Here is a 17425-nt window from a genome sequence, read left to right as displayed (position 1 = left end):
GAATGAGTTTTATGAATGGGTGGATTGATAGATACATAACTAAAACTTTGAGTAAATATTTTCTTTCATTAATGAAATGGGTCATTACTTAAACAAGGTTTGAATGAGTTATATGAATGGGTGGATTGATAGATACATAACCAAAACATTGAGTATATATTTTCTTTCATTAATAAAAAGGGTTTGAATGAGTTTTATGAATGGATGGATTGATAGATACAAAACTATAACTTTGTGTAATTATTTTCTTTCATTAATGAAAAGGGTCATTAATGAAAAAGGATTTGAATAAGTGTTATGTATGGGATTGATAGATACATAACTAAAACTTTAAATATTTTATTTCGTTTATTTATATCCATTTCATCCGATCTAACTGTTAGTGTAACTACACTATAATTGGCATGATTTGACATATAGTCAAGATGGTGTGGCAACCTGTGTGATGTGGCACAATTAATGATAAGGGTCTCCGCGTGACGGTGAAGCTCACCGTCCAGAACCGGCAGGCCAAGGTCTCCGTCGTGCCGTCCGCCGCAGCCCTCGTCATCAAAGCCCTCAAGGAGCGGCAAGGCATGATGACATAGTAAAGAGTCTTGACTTGGAGGCAAATATCTTGAAAATCTTGGTGGAGCTATTTTTGGCAATGTGTTACAACTTGAAGACAAGATTATATCAAGACCATATTTAGGTGTTTTGATTGAAGACTAAATATGGATGGAGCTTTAATTGAAAAAAATATCTATCAATGGTATGATTGAAGACTATTGATGGCATGATTTGAAGAAACCTTAATGAGGGATGATTGAAGACTATTAAGGGGCAAGATTTGAAGACATGCCTATTGTTGGCATGATTGAATTGATCGATTGAAGATCTATTCTTGAGAAGAGTTAAAGACCAAAAACTTGGGTGAATTGAAGATCAAGTTTGGCAAGTTTCGTGAAGACTCACGAGGGACGTCGCACCCTTTGCAGGGGACCTGTGATAAGGAACTGAGGAGGTATGCTAGTTGTCGGCAGTTGGGATCAGGAGATTTGGCTGCACCCACTAGGACTAAGCAAAACCAGGAGGTTGATGGGTCTTGAGGTCGTCCGCAATGTAATCAGAACTCAGTCAAGTCAGGAGTCAGGGTCATGTTGTAACTTATGTTACAACAGAAGTTGCAACAACTAATTTTGGAAAGTTTTAAATTAGTAGCCGCGGAGATTATAAAAGAGGTATGTGCTATATTTGGGATGTTGAGGCGTCCATATAAGCTACCTTGCTCGAAAATTGTGGATATCACCTGTGGAGGAGAGAGTGTGAGCACTAGACAATTTAGAGAGAGTAGTGATCTTTATTGTTGGGAGAGTGAGTGACAAGTGTTTGTATTCATCTATTTTTCACCTCTTTTAGTGGGTTGTTTATCTCCGGGCTTGGCCCCCCAGACGTAGGCGAGTGGACACCGAACTGGGTTACTAATCTTGTGTGTCTCCTTCTTGTTTGGTTTGTGTAAGCTTTCTATGAGTGTTTGAGTGTCCTGTAAACCACAAACCACATCGGCGGAACTAACACTAACAAATACCATAGTTGTTATTTTTTATTATTATTCATATATACATTGGTATTAATTATAAAACTTAAATGTTTTAAATCTAGATGAAATAAGTTTTTATAAACCAAAATAACCTTTCAAGATAATCATACATCAACAACAAACTTGTATTAGTTTATTTTTAGATTTAAAATAAAGATTAAACAAACTAATATTAGCTTTGCTCTAACAGGTAGAAAGCGAGAGTAGATTGCATGATTATATGATCAGGACATGTGTCCCTTCTATAACTCACAACTTCTTCGCTGACGATGCATTTTTATTTTGGAGGGCCCAGGTGAAGGAAGCGACAGTGGATTAATCTATTCTCAAGATATATGAAGAAGCCTCAAGCTAGAAAGTGAATTTTTAGAAGTCATGCATAAGATACAATGCAAATACTTATGTTGGAATGCGGGCAACCATTCACCTATTCTAGGTATGAATGAGTCTAGATACCAATGATGTATATCCATGACACCATGCTGCCACAGGATGGAGTAAAAAGGCTATTTCTGCTCTAATCAAGGAGAGAGTAAGAGCGTGGATTCACGATTGAAACAACAAGTTGTTATCAAGGGCTATGAAGGAGGTCTTGTGGAAGATGGTAGCTCAGGTGATTCCAAATTATATTATGAGTGTCTATCTTCTCCCTACCACCTTATGCACTGAGCTAGAACACATGCTTAACTCCTTTTGGTGGGGTTCCAAGGGACATGGCAGAAGATTTATCCATTGACTCTCAAAGACTAAATTGTGCGTTTGTAAAGCTTAGGGTAGGCTTGGATTCAGAAGGTTTTATGATCACAATTGAGTGGTATTAGCTAAACAATGGCGGTGATTGTTGACTGTGTTGACTTCCTTGTTTGCCTAAGTGTTCAAGGCTAGATACTTTCCCCACACATCATTTTTGAAAAAAACAGAGGGTTTCTTGACTAAGTTATGTGGGGCGGGGGTATTGTTCAATGTACAACTTATCATTGAGATGGGTTATTACTAGCAAGTTGGCGTCGGGGACAGTATACAACTCTTCAAGGATCCATGGGTACTTAACATGTAAAAAGATGATGAATCTACTGAATATACATGAAGAGAATTCTAGCTATTCTTCTCAGCTTAAGGCAAAGGGGAGGTAAATTGGGTTGGAGTCTTGAATATTGCAAGGGTACTTTCGTAGTCAAAAGTGTGTACTAGGTGCTCCAACTTATGTCATTACTGGACTCCAACCAAATTCTATGGAATCATATTTGGCTTGCAAGGATACCTTCTAAAATTAAACATCTTGTTTGGCGAGCAACTTCATTTTTCCTGCCAACCCTAGCTTAACTATTGATCAAGCCAATCTTATATGACGATCAATGCTCAATATGTGGTCTAGCTAGAGAAACAATGGAGCATATTCTGACTGACTTTTTCTGATGGTTTAATAATGTTGGCCATTGAGAGTGATAACAGTTATAGTTCATCCATGCATGGTGTTTATGGATTGATTCTCCCAATAATACAACAAATCTAGTGTGGCTATATGACAATGATTGATAATGGGTTTGTTGGGGGTATTTGGAAGGCTCGCAATGACATACTTTGGAAGTGTAAAAGTTCTAACCCACCTGGTATCCTTGCGATGTGCGGTGTAGTGGTCAACCAATGGTCGATAATGTTAACACTCCAAATATAGAAGCTAGGCATAATCGAGAAGGTAGTACATCTCGATGGGTGAAACAGGAGCATGGACAGTTAAAATTCAATTGTGTTGTCGTAATTTTCTCTCACATTGGTAGTATTGGTGCACGACTATGAAGGTGCAATGGCGGCTGCAATGTGCATGGAAGTGACTACCAAGGAGGTCCACATCAATAAGTGCTAAGGCTTCAACAAAGCCCTTTGTTGGATCAAGGCTAAAGGTTTTTTTGCAGTCTAACTAGAGCCCAATGTGTTGAGTATTTTCTAGGCCATCAGCTCTAGCAAAGGTGATGATTGCAATTTGAGTTTAGTTGTGGACAACTGTATCTCTCTCCTTCGAGAGATAAGTGGTGTTTCTATGGACTATGTTGAAAGGTCTACTAATTATGTAGCTCACTTTGTTGCCAAGTTTTGTAGTGAAGTGTTAACTTATGTGGAATAGGTTTACTCCCTTCCTCATTTAATGCAGAGTAATGCTATATATCATGAATAGATTTCACGAAATTTGACATGAATGCTAATCCCAGCTTGAGATTCGTATTTCTAGGTCTGGAGTTAGCAACCTCGAAGCCAGGGTTAGTATTTGTGTCAAATTTCTTGAAATTTGTTCGTGATGTATGGCATTATTCTTTAATGCATGTCTCTTCTATATATATATATATATATATATTAAACATAAACATAAAGTTCAACTGAAATTACAAACATGAGAGTTGATATTTTATTTTTCTCTTTGATTCAATGGTTGAAGTTGATTTTGTGGTTTGTGTACCTAATGAGTACTTGTTCTAAGTTTTATTGTATTGTTATGTTTTAACAAATTTTAAAAATAAAAAAAATCTAAATATCCTAAATTAGTTTAGAATTATAAATTTTATCATATGTTTTCCTCTCTAACCCTCTCCACTAATTTCCTACCAATCAAAATTGTGGCCAAGAACAATCCCAACCAAGCTTAGCATCTCCTTTTCATAACCCAACAATTTCATCACTAATTTTAGCACCAAAACCATTCCTTAACTTCTCCACCAAAGAAATCCCTCACCCTTTTTAAACTTTAAAAATCATATATATACAAACCCCATTCTCACTAAACCATCCATGGAATTATTATTATTATAAATAAATAAACAAAAAATTTTAAAAAATTAAAACAAAATCATGGAGAAAATTACATTATTACCCTTGCTTCTTCTAATAGCCACCATCTCCTCCACCACCTCCGCCACCTTCAACATCACCGAGATCCTCTCAAAGTACCCGGACTTCTCTTCCTTCAATGACCTCCTCTCCGTCACCGGCGTCGCCGATCAAATCAACTCCCGCCAATCCATAACCATCCTAGCCGTCGATGACTCCGGCATTGACGCAGTCTCCGGCCGCCCTGTCGACGTCGTCAAACGCATTCTCTCCGTCCATGTAATCCTCGACTACTTCGACGCCGCCAAGCTCGAGAAACTTTCCGGCAAAACCACTATCCTCACCACTCTTTTTCAATCCAGCGGCATTGCCGCCAACAAAGCCGGCTTCCTCAACGTCACCGACATGGAAGACGAGCTCGTCAGCTTCGGCTCCGCCGTCCCCGGCGCCGGAATTGGTGCCAATCTCGTCAAAGAAGTCTTCACCAAACCTTATGACCTTTCCATTCTTCAAGTCAGTGACATCATCGTCCCTCCCGGCATCGAAAACCTCCAATCTTCTTCTCCGACCAACTCTCCGGCCACTCCTCCTCCCAACTCCGCCACCACCACCACCACCACGACCACCACCACCGCATCTCCACCCACCAATGCACCATCATCCAAGATAGGAACCACCACCACCACCACCGCACCTCCACCTACCAATGCACCACCACCGAAGACGGCGACCACCACCACAACCACCGCCTCCGCCGCCGCATCTCCACCGGCCAATGCACCGCCACCAAAGACCGGAACCACCACCACCACTGCTGCACCGACCAAGTCTAGCAGCCCGGCAGCTGCACCGACAAAGTCGACATCAGGAACTCCATCATCCAAATCTGCTCCGGCGCCAACAAAAACATCTCCGGCACCGGCGAAGTCTGCCGCTGCACCCACCACCACCACCTCACCGGCGCCATCCTCCGGCGACAGTACTGCATTGACTCCTTCTAGCAACACTGCTGCATCACCAACAAGTGAAGCTACATCTCCGACCACCACCGACATTGCCGGTGGGCCCACTTTTGAGGCAAGTTCACCTGGCCCTGCCACTGATAATTCCGGCGCCGCCCGGATGGTGGCCGGAGCAAGCTTAGCTGTAGCTATGACCTTCTTTGCTGCATTCTGAGTATGAGTTTGTATTAATTATTATGTGCTTGTTTTTAGGATTTGGTTCCATGGAATCCAATTTATGAGCTCTAATGAACATTAAAATTCTCATTATTTTTAATTTTTTTTTAATTTATGTTTTTAAATGTTTGAATTTAAATCAGATATGAAAACTATTATCACATTGACTAAGTGAAAATTAGGACTTTTCTATTTATATATATCTTTAATTTTGAATTTTTATGGTTATATGTTTTTTTCCTTCACAAATACAGCATATTTAATATAGTTAAGGACATGTGTATTTTTAAAAATTAATTGCATAGTTGTGCTACATAGACCCACATCTATAAATTCATTATTGTATTGAATGGGATTTAAATTCAAGGTTTTTAAATCATCAGGGCCGTAGTGCTAGGCTATGAAACTTTTGTCGATATTAGTTTTTTCTATTTGAAATAATTTTATTTAATTTAAATCAATTTTAAAAAATAAATAAAAATTAGCTATCTTCCCTGAACTACCGAGTTTTGCAATAGATCGGATTTACTTAAACCAATTTGATTTCAAATTAATTAAATACCTACAAATTCAAATCAAAACCAAACTAGAAAATGAACGGGTTGACCTTAATGAGATTTATTTCAATTAATACAATTAAAATCGCACTTAATCAAAAGCAATCAGTTGTGGTTGACTTTTTCTAAGTCCAAATTTTCATTGGAAACTATGATTGACTTCTTAAAAGTTATTTACCCTAATTATATTAACTATATCACAAATAAAAAATTACCTAATAAACATAATAATCTTTATAAATCGATAATTGAAAAGTAAAAAAAAGTTTTTAAAAAAAGAAAAAAAGTCTAAAAAATTAACTGAGAGTTGAGTTGGGGTTAGGTGGTTTGACCGGTCGGGTTTGGTGGGCGTTGTCGATGAAGATGCATAGCTTAAAAAGCCACACCAAAAAACGCACCCGAAAATTCCACCCAAAATCGTGACAATTTCTAACACGTGGCATAAATACACTAGTGGGACCCACCAAAAGACCGAGTGGTTCTTTAAAAGGTCCTTTTTTTGAGTTCTTTTATGATAAGAATCCACGGTGTATATAAAAGGGAGTCCCAGAGATCCTTCCCTTTTCTCCATAGACGAAGTCACGAAGACTTCTCAGAAAGACGAACGGGCGAGATCTTCGGAGGCGCCTCGGGATCGGGTCGCAGGGAGAGATTGACGGCCGGATCTATAGTTAGGCGGTGATGAAGCTCTCGGCGCTGGATCTCGTGATGGCGATCCTCACCGGCGGCGATGGGACGGCGCCGGAGGATGCCGCGAGGGAGAGGGTGCTGGCGATCATCGTCACCGCCGGCTCGCTGCTGATCGGCTGCGTTGTTCTCTTATTTTGGCGCCGGTCGGCCGGCCAGAATAGTAATCGGCCGGCGGAGCCGGTGAGGCCTGTCGTCGTCCGGGATGAGGCCGAGGATGTGGACGATGGGAAGAAGCGCGTCACTATCTTCTTTGGCACTCAGACCGGCACCGCCGAGGGATTCGCCAAGGTTTAGATCTCGTGGAACACTTGAGCTCTGAGAAAGTTGAAGTTTTTTTTTTGTTTTTATTTTTTGATATATTTTGTTTTGTTTTTTTCGCTGATGATCAGGCGTTGGCGGAGGAAGCGAGAGCGCGGTATGAAAAGGCAATATTCAAAATCGTCGATCTGGTAGTGTTTTTTTTTTTCTTAATTGTTTTTTTGTGATTTTTTAATACTAATTTTCATTGTTGGATTGATGATTGTTGTTTGGTTCTTTATAGGACGAGTACGCTGCCGATGATGATGAATATGAAGAGAAGATGAAGAAGGAAACTCTTGCCCTGTTCTTCTTAGCAACGTCAGTTGGAGAATCTATACATATGCATATGCCAATTTCTATTTTTTTTTCTTGATTGTAGTTTGTTTGTTGGAAATTAATAGATATGGAGATGGTGAACCCACTGATAATGCAGCTAGATTCTATAAGTGGTTTACTGAGGTTTGAGATTATGACAATTGATCAAATTTTTATTCTTTGCTGTTCTTAGATTAGATTTCCGTTCAAGTGCTTGATATAATTGATTTTTAGGGACAAGAGAGGGGAGTTTGGCTTCAAAATCTTCAGTTTGCTGTCTTTGGTCTTGGCAACAGGCAGTATGAGCATTTTAACAAGGTTTTGTTGGATTTTTTTTTTGTCTTTCTTTTCTTTCTTTCTTCTTAAGATTTTTTTATTTATATCAGTTGGTTTGTGATAAAGTTGTTAATGTGTTGTGATTGGTTGTGTGATGCAGGTGGCAAAGGTTGTTGATGAGATTCTTGCTGATCAGGGTATATCTTTCGGAGCACATGTTTACATTTCTGTTATTTTTTGCTTATGTCATGTATTTGTGCCCAATCAGTATGCATGGCTTTTGTAGAATATGTACAATGCGACAAAATCTAGGATGTTTCACTCCATATTTGTGTGATATTTCTTTCTCCCACCATTTGCATGCGTAGTTAATGGACTTATTTTAGTTTAGCTATTTTATGGAGGTATGACAAAATGCTGGAGGATTTTTCCTGTGATCTGTAACCCATAGGTAATCTCCATACAAAAGCTCAAATACATTGCATATTGCCTTCTGCTATTGTTTAAAAGCATGATACAAAATCTCAAATACGTTGCGTACTGGTTTCTGCTATGGTTTAAAGGTATAAATGTCTCAAAAGGTGCAATGGTCCTGTCCATGGTCATTTCACATTTCTTCTCTCAATAAGAAATCGAAAGTTGGATGGCCTACAGTCTAGTGTATCTGTTGGAAAGTTGCAATATGATAAAATGCTGGCAATATTTATCCGGTCATCTTACGATGATTATTTCCTCAGTAGATGCACCTTTAAATGGTAAAAGATCATTGTATTATGATTTATCATTGGTAAAATATCAATGAGTGTTCTATTATTTACATTTGGTTTCTTTTTGGAGTGTTTGGGTATCACAAACTCATTATTCCACTCGCTACTTGAAATTATAATAGATATACTTTGTTCTTGCTGTGCCAGGTGGGAAGCGTCTTGTCCCTGTAGGGCTTGGAGATGATGATCAATGCATTGAGGATGACTTCAATGCATGGTAATAAAAATTCATTGTGTCTGATGTTATTATACAACATTATTATACACTGGAAGGGTTTGCTATACTTGAATATTGTATTATGGCCTATATCAACATGTTCTTCTCCATTTTTCAGGAAAGAGCTTGTATGGCCAGAATTGGATCAATTACTCAGGGATGAAGATGACGTTTCTGGTGCATCAACCCCTTACCAAGCTGCTATACCTGAATATCGTGTTGTGTTTATTGATTCTGCTGATGCATCATTTATGGAGAAGAATGGGAATCTTGCCAATGGACATGCTGTTCATGATATCCAACATCCATGCAGGTACGGATATTGGTATACATTTATGCTCCTGGAGATGCTTATATCACCAGCAAATATAAAGAGCTAACACATATTATTTGAATTTTAAAGAGCTGATGTTGCTGTAAGGCGAGAACTTCATACACCAGCTTCAGATCGTTCCTGTATTCATTTGGAGTTTGAAATCTCTGGCACTGGACTAGTGTATGTTTCCTGAATTATTCCTAATAAATTTAAGCTTGTTGCTAACTTTGGTCTATCTTTGTACAAAGTTATAAACTGCTTAGTCCATCTTAGCTCGAGTATTTGAATATTGAACATGTTCCACAAAATATATTTGTTAGTGCTTCCAAGTTTTGGCAAAAGTTTAATATAAATTTAGCAATGTTAGATCAACAGACTCCCAAATTTCACATTTCAAAATAAATTTTTAGACTTTTGCTCTTAATGGTTTTTGTTTCCTTTTGCTTTATAGTTTCTTGAGACAAGTTTTGTGCATGAATTGATTTGCTAATGTCACATTTGTCAACCAATTGTGTTCTGTGTTGTTGCCTTGTGCAAACTTTCACGTTTTGGTGGTGGTATTTTAGCCAAATGAGTTGTGGGCGGTCCTTGCATTCCTGAGCCTGAAATTCTTGTAGTATCCACTGCTCTCTTGTTTATCTATGGAATCATACCTTTTGTTTTTGCTGGAATTGGATATCTCTGTGGTTGCTAAATGCTGTAATTTGTGTAAGTAGATAATGGTATGATTTGTTCCTGGAGATTACCTCTTCTGGAACATGAAATAAGGGTGGAAATTGATTGCAGAGGTTGTTAGTACAATAAATTCTTCCAAGAGGCTTGCATAACTGTATCATATATAATTTAATTCCAGCTGATACTTGCTTAATTGGAGTTGAATATGACAATAAACTATACTTTGAAAATTTATTGCAACTGCAAAGAAAACTAATTGAAACACGCCATTGTGCTTTTCATGTTTGGTCAGATAAAAGCATTTATGGAATTGGTCCATGGGTACCTTTGTTGGAGCAGTCATACTTTCATTCAATGTTCAATTTGATAAATGCAGCTGTATCAAATGATCAATGTTGTTCATCTTGAATACCCTTTTGCTGGCAGGTATGAAACAGGAGACCATGTTGGTGTTTTCTCAGAAAATTGTATTGAGACCGTGGAAGAGGCAGAAAGGCTTTTAGGCTATTCATCAGACACATACTTCTCCATTCATGCGAATGAGGAGGATGGCTCACCACGCAGTGGTGGCTCCCTAGCTCCTCCTTTCCCGTCGCCATGTACCTTGAGAACTGCACTTGCACGATATGCTGACCTTCTGAGTTCACCTAAGAAGGTTGGATTTTCTAATCTCTTCTTTATGGCCACTAACCTTCTGTAACATATCTATACCTGTTAACAAGATAGTTTTTGTTTGTTTACTTACGTGTGCTTGATATGTCTCTTAGGCTGCTTTACTTGCTTTAGCTGCTCATGCTTCTGAACCCAGTGAGGCTGAACGACTTAGATTTCTAGCTTCCCCTGCTGGGAAGGTTGGTACTGTCCATTGATGATGATATGCTTACTGTTGATTTTTGTCATGAGATTCGTTCCCTGTCTTTGCTTTTGATTCAGGATGAATATTCTCAATGGATAGTTGCAAGTCAGAGGAGCCTTCTAGAAGTTATGGCGGAATTTCCTTCTGCAAAGCCTCCTCTTGGTGTTTTCTTTGCAGCAATAGCTCCTCGCTTGCAGCCTAGATATTATTCTATATCATCTTCTCCCAAGTAAGCATACTGTTGTACTTCTATTTTTACTTTTTTAAATCCTGAATTTTCTTCTCTATCTCACTGGGATGATTCTACTTTAATTACAGGATGGCACCCTCAAGAATTCATGTAACATGTGCCTTGGTCTATGGACCGACACCAACTGGAAGGATTCACAAAGGAGTCTGTTCAACTTGGATGAAGGTGTGTATATATATAGGCACACACAAATTTAGTGTTTAGCATTGATTTCTTTTTAATGTGGGAATATGTTTATTGAGTTTGTGGATATCTACTTGACTGCATCACACCCATCTCTGTCATGTATATCCCTAACTAGCTTCAGAAAATTCTGCTATCTGGCTTATAGACTAGCTTCTGGTTTACTATGTTCTCTTGATTGTCTGGATATTGACTCTGGTTTTTAACATTGTTTAAGGCTGCATTGACACTGCCTGCCTTTTGTCTTGTGTGAGAATTGTCAGCAAATGTCTTGTGACTTATGGTTAATGTTTGTAGTTGCAGACTAGTGCTATCATATGATATGTACTGACCATGTTTTATGTCTCCCATACGTTGTATTATGTTTATCATAATAATCAGTGACAAACAAAAGATGGAGGGCACTGAGGAAATTATAATTAGCAATAAAATGCGTGTTTTGAGATTGAATATGAAAGCTATTAAAAGGGTCATTGCATATTGAGGGAAAAATATAAAGTTAAAACTGTAGAAAGAAAACATGGAATGTGCGACTTAACTAACGGTTGACAAATTAATTACTGTCTCACTTATTGGATGTTGACATATGTGAACAATTGCATCTTGTGCAATGTCTCCATCCTTTCATCCTCGTGCTTGTTAATCATATCTGCATTTTAGTGACAGTTGGCATGCCAATTCTGATTCAACTGGTGAGATCAAATCTCTAATAAGAAAGATGCATTTTAACCTTGATTTCAGTCTCCCAGATACACTCTGATAAGCTCTTATGCACTTTATACACTTGGGCATGAGGTAAATGCATGTGCCAGTTAATTGATAACCGAATGAAAAACATCCTTTATGTATGTACCTATTACAATCATGCATTTTTTTCTTGTGCGACCTCAAATTGGATTCTGTTTAAACAGCATGCGACCCCTTTGGTTGAAGATCAGGATAGTAGTTGGGCTCCTGTCTTTGTGAGGCAATCGAATTTTAAACTTCCAGCAGATACAAGTGTACCAATCATCATGATTGGTCCTGGTACAGGGCTAGCTCCTTTCAGGGGATTCTTGCAGGTAGATTGCAAACTAATTTATTACTGGATGTCAATTCCAAGAGAGTATATGGTTTATTTTTTTATTCATTTGCATATATGCCTCCTTAGGAACGATTGGCACTGAAGCATTCTGGAGCAGAACTTGGCCAAGCGATTCTCTTCTTTGGATGCAGGAACCGGAAAAATGGTAACTAGATCTAACCCTTTCTTTTTATGTGTGTAGATATACATATGAAAAAAATATAAATGGTTTGTCTTGTAAATGGAATGTATAATGAACATTTTTGGGCAATATGCAGGATTTCATTTATGAGGATGAATTGAACAATTTTGTTGAGGCAGGTGCACTCTCTGAGCTGATTGTCGCCTTCTCTCGTGAGGGTCCAACCAAGGATTATGTGCAGCATAAGATGACTGAAAAGGTGATTAAAAAAACGACAGCATACATGCAAGCTCATTTCCATTCTGAAGCATCTCTAAGATGTGATATTTATTTGTTCCTAACTTGATGACACTAACAACATTTTCAGGCATCTGAGTTGTGGCACATCATCTCCAATGGCGGTTATGTTTATGTGTGTGGTGATGCTAAGGGGATGGCTAGAGATGTCCATCGTGTTCTTCATACTATAGTCCAAGAGCAAGTAAGTCCAAGTTATTTCGAAATCCATTACATGCCATTGTCACAAAATTCAAAATCATTCTAGTGGTTCACTTTCATTACTTGCTCCAAAGTCACCTTCAAATAATTTTTCGCTCGTCAGCAGACGGTTTAACACTGTACAAACTTCCCTTGAAATTCTAAGCAGTTGACATAAAAATACGATATTTTCAGGGATCCCTGGATAGTTCCAAAGCCGAGAGCATGGTGAAGAGTCTGCAAATGGAAGGGAGATATCTTCGCGATGTTTGGTAAAAGCCCCGCCGGAACGAAATTGAGAAAGTAGTGCATGTTAAGGGAGAAAACCCTGTGGAACCGTGGAAGGAACTATGGTTCCATTTCGAAGTCTCTTCCTTGCACCTCATGTTTTGTTGTTTTAGATTATATGCTATTCTTTCGACATACTAACAGGAGTCTTCGATGTAATATAGATCCGAAATATATATTATCTTTGCGATTAGTGCCATTCATCAAGAAAATAAAACCAATATTTGTAGGCAGTTTTTCTTTCGGTTGTCGAATGGAATGTATTATATACACTTTTGTGCTTTTATGTATAAACAAGTTATTATCATTATTATTATTATTATTATTGAGTTTTAATTTGGTTTGTTTTATTTTTATTCTTGCATTTCAAGCATGAAAATGTGCAACATGAAATGCTGTCTATTGATAATGGCTTCTTTATTTATTAGTTTTGGGGAAAAAAAAAGGTTCAAACGAAATTGAGTTTTTTCATTTAAATTGTGTGTAATTTTAGCCAGTATCACTCATAATTCTTTCATATGTAATCCCTAACATGTCTATCATAAGTTATAAATGTATTTTTCACTAATGATCAAACCAAAGTAACTGAAAGAACTCATCTTCCATTATACAAAACGTGAGCTTAACCAAAAAACAGTTGATTAACCATGTCCATTGGCTTACAAAATTTGCATGTAGAAAAATTAGTAACATGCAGTGCCAACAGAATAGCAAAACAGTTAATTAACCATGCCTGTCCATTGGCTTACAAAATTTGCATGTAGAAAAATTAGCAACATGCAGTGCCAACAGAATAGCAAAACAGTTAATTAACCATGTCCATTGGCTTACAAAATTTGCATGCAGAAAAATTACTAACATGCAGTGCCAACAGAATAGCTAAGAGGAGAAAAATTAATAACATGCAGTGCCAGGAGCAGAGGAAAGCTGACACTCAGTGATGAAGGGATGTTGCAAGAGCTGTGCAGCTGTGGACCTACTCGTCGGATCTTTCTGTAAACACCGAGAGATGAAATCACGGAAATTGGAAGATGCTTGTCTCTGGAGGTTTTGGAGGTTCCTTCTTGCATATGGCTAACATCATCAAACCATTCTTCTTGACACTCTCGCCGAAAGGATAATACCCAAGATAGCATTCAAGAAGTGTAATACCGAAGCTCCAGGTATCACTCGCAAAGCCACCGTAAAACCCTGAGTTGTTGAAACATTCCGGGCCCAAGTACGAGATGGTGCCACATAAGGTCTTGCAACCCATTGTTGTTGGGGAGACCATGCAGCTGAGACCAAAATCCGCAATTTTGAATAACCCGTGATTGTCAATGAGAATGTTGGCGGGTTTGATGTCGCGGTGGACTATCTTGCGGCTGTGGAGGTAGGCTAACGCGGATAGCACTTGCCGAGCGACTTCAGCAAGGAGAGGCTCGACAGCTATGGGATGGCCTTCAAGAGAGCCACCGTCCATGAACTCGAGGAGGAGCTCAATATCACCGGCGGCGTTGTCATTAAAGCCATGACAACGGACAATGAAGGGACTGTTGGCAGTCCGGAGTATCTCTATTTCACTGCAGTGTTGCCGGTGAGTGTCTTCATCCCAGGATCCTAGAATGCACTTCAAGGCATAGAGTTTGTTGGAGATTTTATGCCGGACCATCCAAACTTTGCCGCTGACGCCGGAGCCAATGAGGCGGACGCGCTCGAGATCCGAGAATAAGATTCCCTCTGAAGACCAAGGCGCAGGGAGAGGGAGGGGGGCGGCTGGGTTGGTTGGGGGGAGAGGAACTGCAACCGTCAAGTCGACTCCTCTCTTCTGTTTCCCCATCACCGGCGAACGAGGTTGTTAGGAATAAACAAAGAAAAAACACAAAGAGCAATCAAAGAAGAATGAGAATATTTTGACACGGTCAACCAAAAACACCCCTTCTTTCTATCTTTTATATTGATCACAATAACTGAATTTAAACTACATTTCTTCTCCACCAAGAAACTAAACAAATTCAAACTAACAAGCTTATCAACATAATTCTAAATGCAAATGCAAATTTTAAAATACCAAGGGTTATAACTGCAAACATAATGCATAAAATGCAATAATATCTAAATGTAAAATATAAATAACATAGGGTCATATAGGCACTAACAAGATTAATTCTATCATTCACTCCCTTAATCTTGTTGATTTTTCTTCACATCTCTCAACCCAATCTTCTGGCGCATCTCCAAGAATTTGACACTCCCAAGCGACTTGGTCAGTATGTCGGCGAGCTGGTCATTTGAATTTACGTAGTTTACTGCTATCTTGTTATTCTCGACACACTCCCGAATGAAATGGTATCGTGTGTCAATGTGCTTGCTCCTATTATGATGGACAGGATTCTTGCAAAGAGAAATTGCAGATTTGTTGTCCACCTTAAGAACCACCGAGCTCAACTCTTGTTTCATTAAATAAGCTAATAAACGATTTAGCCATATACCTTGACACGCAGCCGTTGTTGCAGCAATATACTCCGCCTCGCAAGATGATAGTGCTACTACTTTTTGCTTCTGTGACATCCAAGTGACAAGATTTGGACCAAGAAAGTACACAACTCTAGTAGTACTCTTGCGATCATCAAAATCGCCTGCCAAGTCACTATCACTATACCCAACTAGCTGTGGTTTTTCATCCTTTTTCTTTGTATAGTGACATCCAAAATTCAATGTACCACTCACATACCTGAGTATATGCTTCACAGCAGCCATATGTTGAGTGGTAGGACCTTCCATGAATTGACTTACAATCCCAACCGCATATGCTATGTCCGGCCTTGTATTAACAAGATACCTCAAACTTCCAACAATGCTCCTATATAGAGTAGCATCAACTGGTGGATTTGTACTCAATTTGCTCAGCTTCAACCTAGATTTCAAGGGAGTTTGGGTCGGATTACACCCACTCATGCCACACTTTTCTAGTATCTTGGCTGCATAGGCTGATTGATATAGTGTTATTCCTTGAGATGTCTGTTGAACTTCTATCCCTAAATAGTAACTCAATAGATCTAGATCACTCATATTGAATAATTTCTTCATCTGTGTCTTGAATTTGGCAATGTCAGCAGTACTTGAACCTGTAATGATCAAGTCATCGACATACACTCCAACCAACAAACTTGACTCGCCTAGGCTTCTTTTGTACACGGCATGCTCAAGTGGACATCGTTCAAACCCAAGTGACAAAAGACTCTTATCAAGCTTGGAATTCCATGCCCTAGGCGCCTGTCGAAGTCCATAAAGTGCCTTCCTTAATTTCAGCACCTTATGCTCATGGTTCCTCTCAACAAAACCAGGTGGTTGAGACACATATACTTCCTCGCTAAGCTCCCCATTGAGGAATGCCGATTTAACATCCATGTGGTGCACCTCCCAACCATCTTGAGCAGCCAAGGCAATGAGCAATCTCACTGTATCAAGCCTCGCAACAGGTGCAAAGACTTCATCAAAGTCCATTCCCTGTTTTTGCACATACCCCTTTGCTACAAGACGAGCTTTGTGTTTTACTATCACACCTTGTGAATCCTTCTTCACTTTGTACACCCACTTCAATCCAATGGGTTTGTGCCCACTTGGCAAGTTTACTAGCTCCCATGTGTCATTATCTTCAATAGCTTTCAACTTTTCTTGCATTGTACATCTCCAACTTTTTTCTTTCTGGGCTTCTTCAAATCTCATTGGCTCTTCCTCACTCAGCAAGCATAGTCCAACATATTCTGGCTCCACCTCGGATGTGGCATCATACACTTCCTGGAGAGACCGAAAACGACTTGGCCCCTCTACAGAAGATGGTGAAGAGGCACTTGATGAGACTGCTATGCCCGACGTGGTTGTTGCGCCAGTTGTGGGTGACACTGGAATATCCAGTCCACGGCTCTCATCTATTCCTACAACATGGTCAGTTTCAAGAGTTACTGTAAATGTGTTACCTTGTTTAGACAGAGTGGTGTCATGTCCAAGACATGACTCCCAATCCCATTGCTTCTCCTCATTGAAAAACACATCTCTGCTGATGTGCAACTTTCTTGTCTTAGGATCATAAAGTCGATAAGCCTTGGACCCATGTTCATAGCCAAAAAATACCATTGGAGTACTCCGATCTTCTAACTTCTTGAGATGTGTGTTCACTGTTTTAACGTGTGCCACACAACCAAAGGTACGAAGATGTTGCACCTTTGGTTTCTTCTGATACCAAGCTTCATATGGTGTCTTCCCGACTACACTCTGTGTTGGGGCACGATTAAGAAGGTACACCGCCGTCGTCACTGCTTCTCCCCAGAATGTTCCCGGCACATTCTTGCTCTTGAGCAAACTCCTTGCCATTGCCATTATGGTTTGGTTTCTCCGCTCAACAACACCATTTTGCTGTGGAGAATATGGTGCAGTGAGAAACCGTTTTACCCCAAAGTCTTCACAGTATTGATTGAATTCCTTGGACATGAACTC

General features: G+C 39.3%; 3 protein-coding genes across 3 annotated transcripts; 2 read left to right on the top strand and 1 right to left on the bottom strand.

Annotated features, from left to right (window-relative positions):
• Window positions 1–1077: 1077 nt before the first annotated feature.
• LOC120251217 (fasciclin-like arabinogalactan protein 14) lies at window positions 1078–5575 on the top strand. Its single transcript, XM_039259753.1, has 2 exons — window positions 1078–1092; window positions 4427–5575. Exons 1-2 carry the CDS (start codon window positions 1078–1080, stop codon window positions 5573–5575), a joined length of 1164 nt encoding a protein of 387 aa, XP_039115687.1.
• A 1112-nt stretch (window positions 5576–6687) lies between these two features.
• LOC120253009 (NADPH--cytochrome P450 reductase-like) lies at window positions 6688–13219 on the top strand. The gene is made up of 18 exons (XM_039261247.1): window positions 6688–7112; window positions 7214–7273; window positions 7366–7442; window positions 7526–7583; window positions 7674–7757; window positions 7876–7912; window positions 8630–8699; window positions 8818–9012; window positions 9103–9195; window positions 10117–10345; window positions 10458–10541; window positions 10624–10775; window positions 10865–10961; window positions 11891–12040; window positions 12130–12203; window positions 12317–12443; window positions 12552–12665; window positions 12857–13219. Exons 1-18 carry the CDS (start codon window positions 6816–6818, stop codon window positions 12935–12937), a joined length of 2079 nt encoding a protein of 692 aa, XP_039117181.1. The 5' UTR covers window positions 6688–6815; the 3' UTR covers window positions 12938–13219.
• Window positions 13220–13964: 745 nt separating this feature from the next.
• On the bottom strand, window positions 13965–14768 carry LOC120251206 (mitogen-activated protein kinase kinase 4-like). Its single transcript, XM_039259742.1, has one exon. It carries the CDS (start codon window positions 14766–14768, stop codon window positions 13965–13967), a length of 804 nt encoding a protein of 267 aa, XP_039115676.1.
• Window positions 14769–17425: the final 2657 nt, after the last annotated feature.

The sequence above is a fragment of the Dioscorea cayenensis genome, chromosome 3, assembly GCF_009730915.1.
Source record: "Dioscorea cayenensis subsp. rotundata cultivar TDr96_F1 chromosome 3, TDr96_F1_v2_PseudoChromosome.rev07_lg8_w22 25.fasta, whole genome shotgun sequence".
Taxonomy (NCBI): Eukaryota; Viridiplantae; Streptophyta; class Magnoliopsida; order Dioscoreales; family Dioscoreaceae; genus Dioscorea; species Dioscorea cayenensis.
The sequence above is the reverse complement of the archived record's forward strand: the minus strand, read 5'-3'. Positions and strand labels throughout refer to the sequence as shown.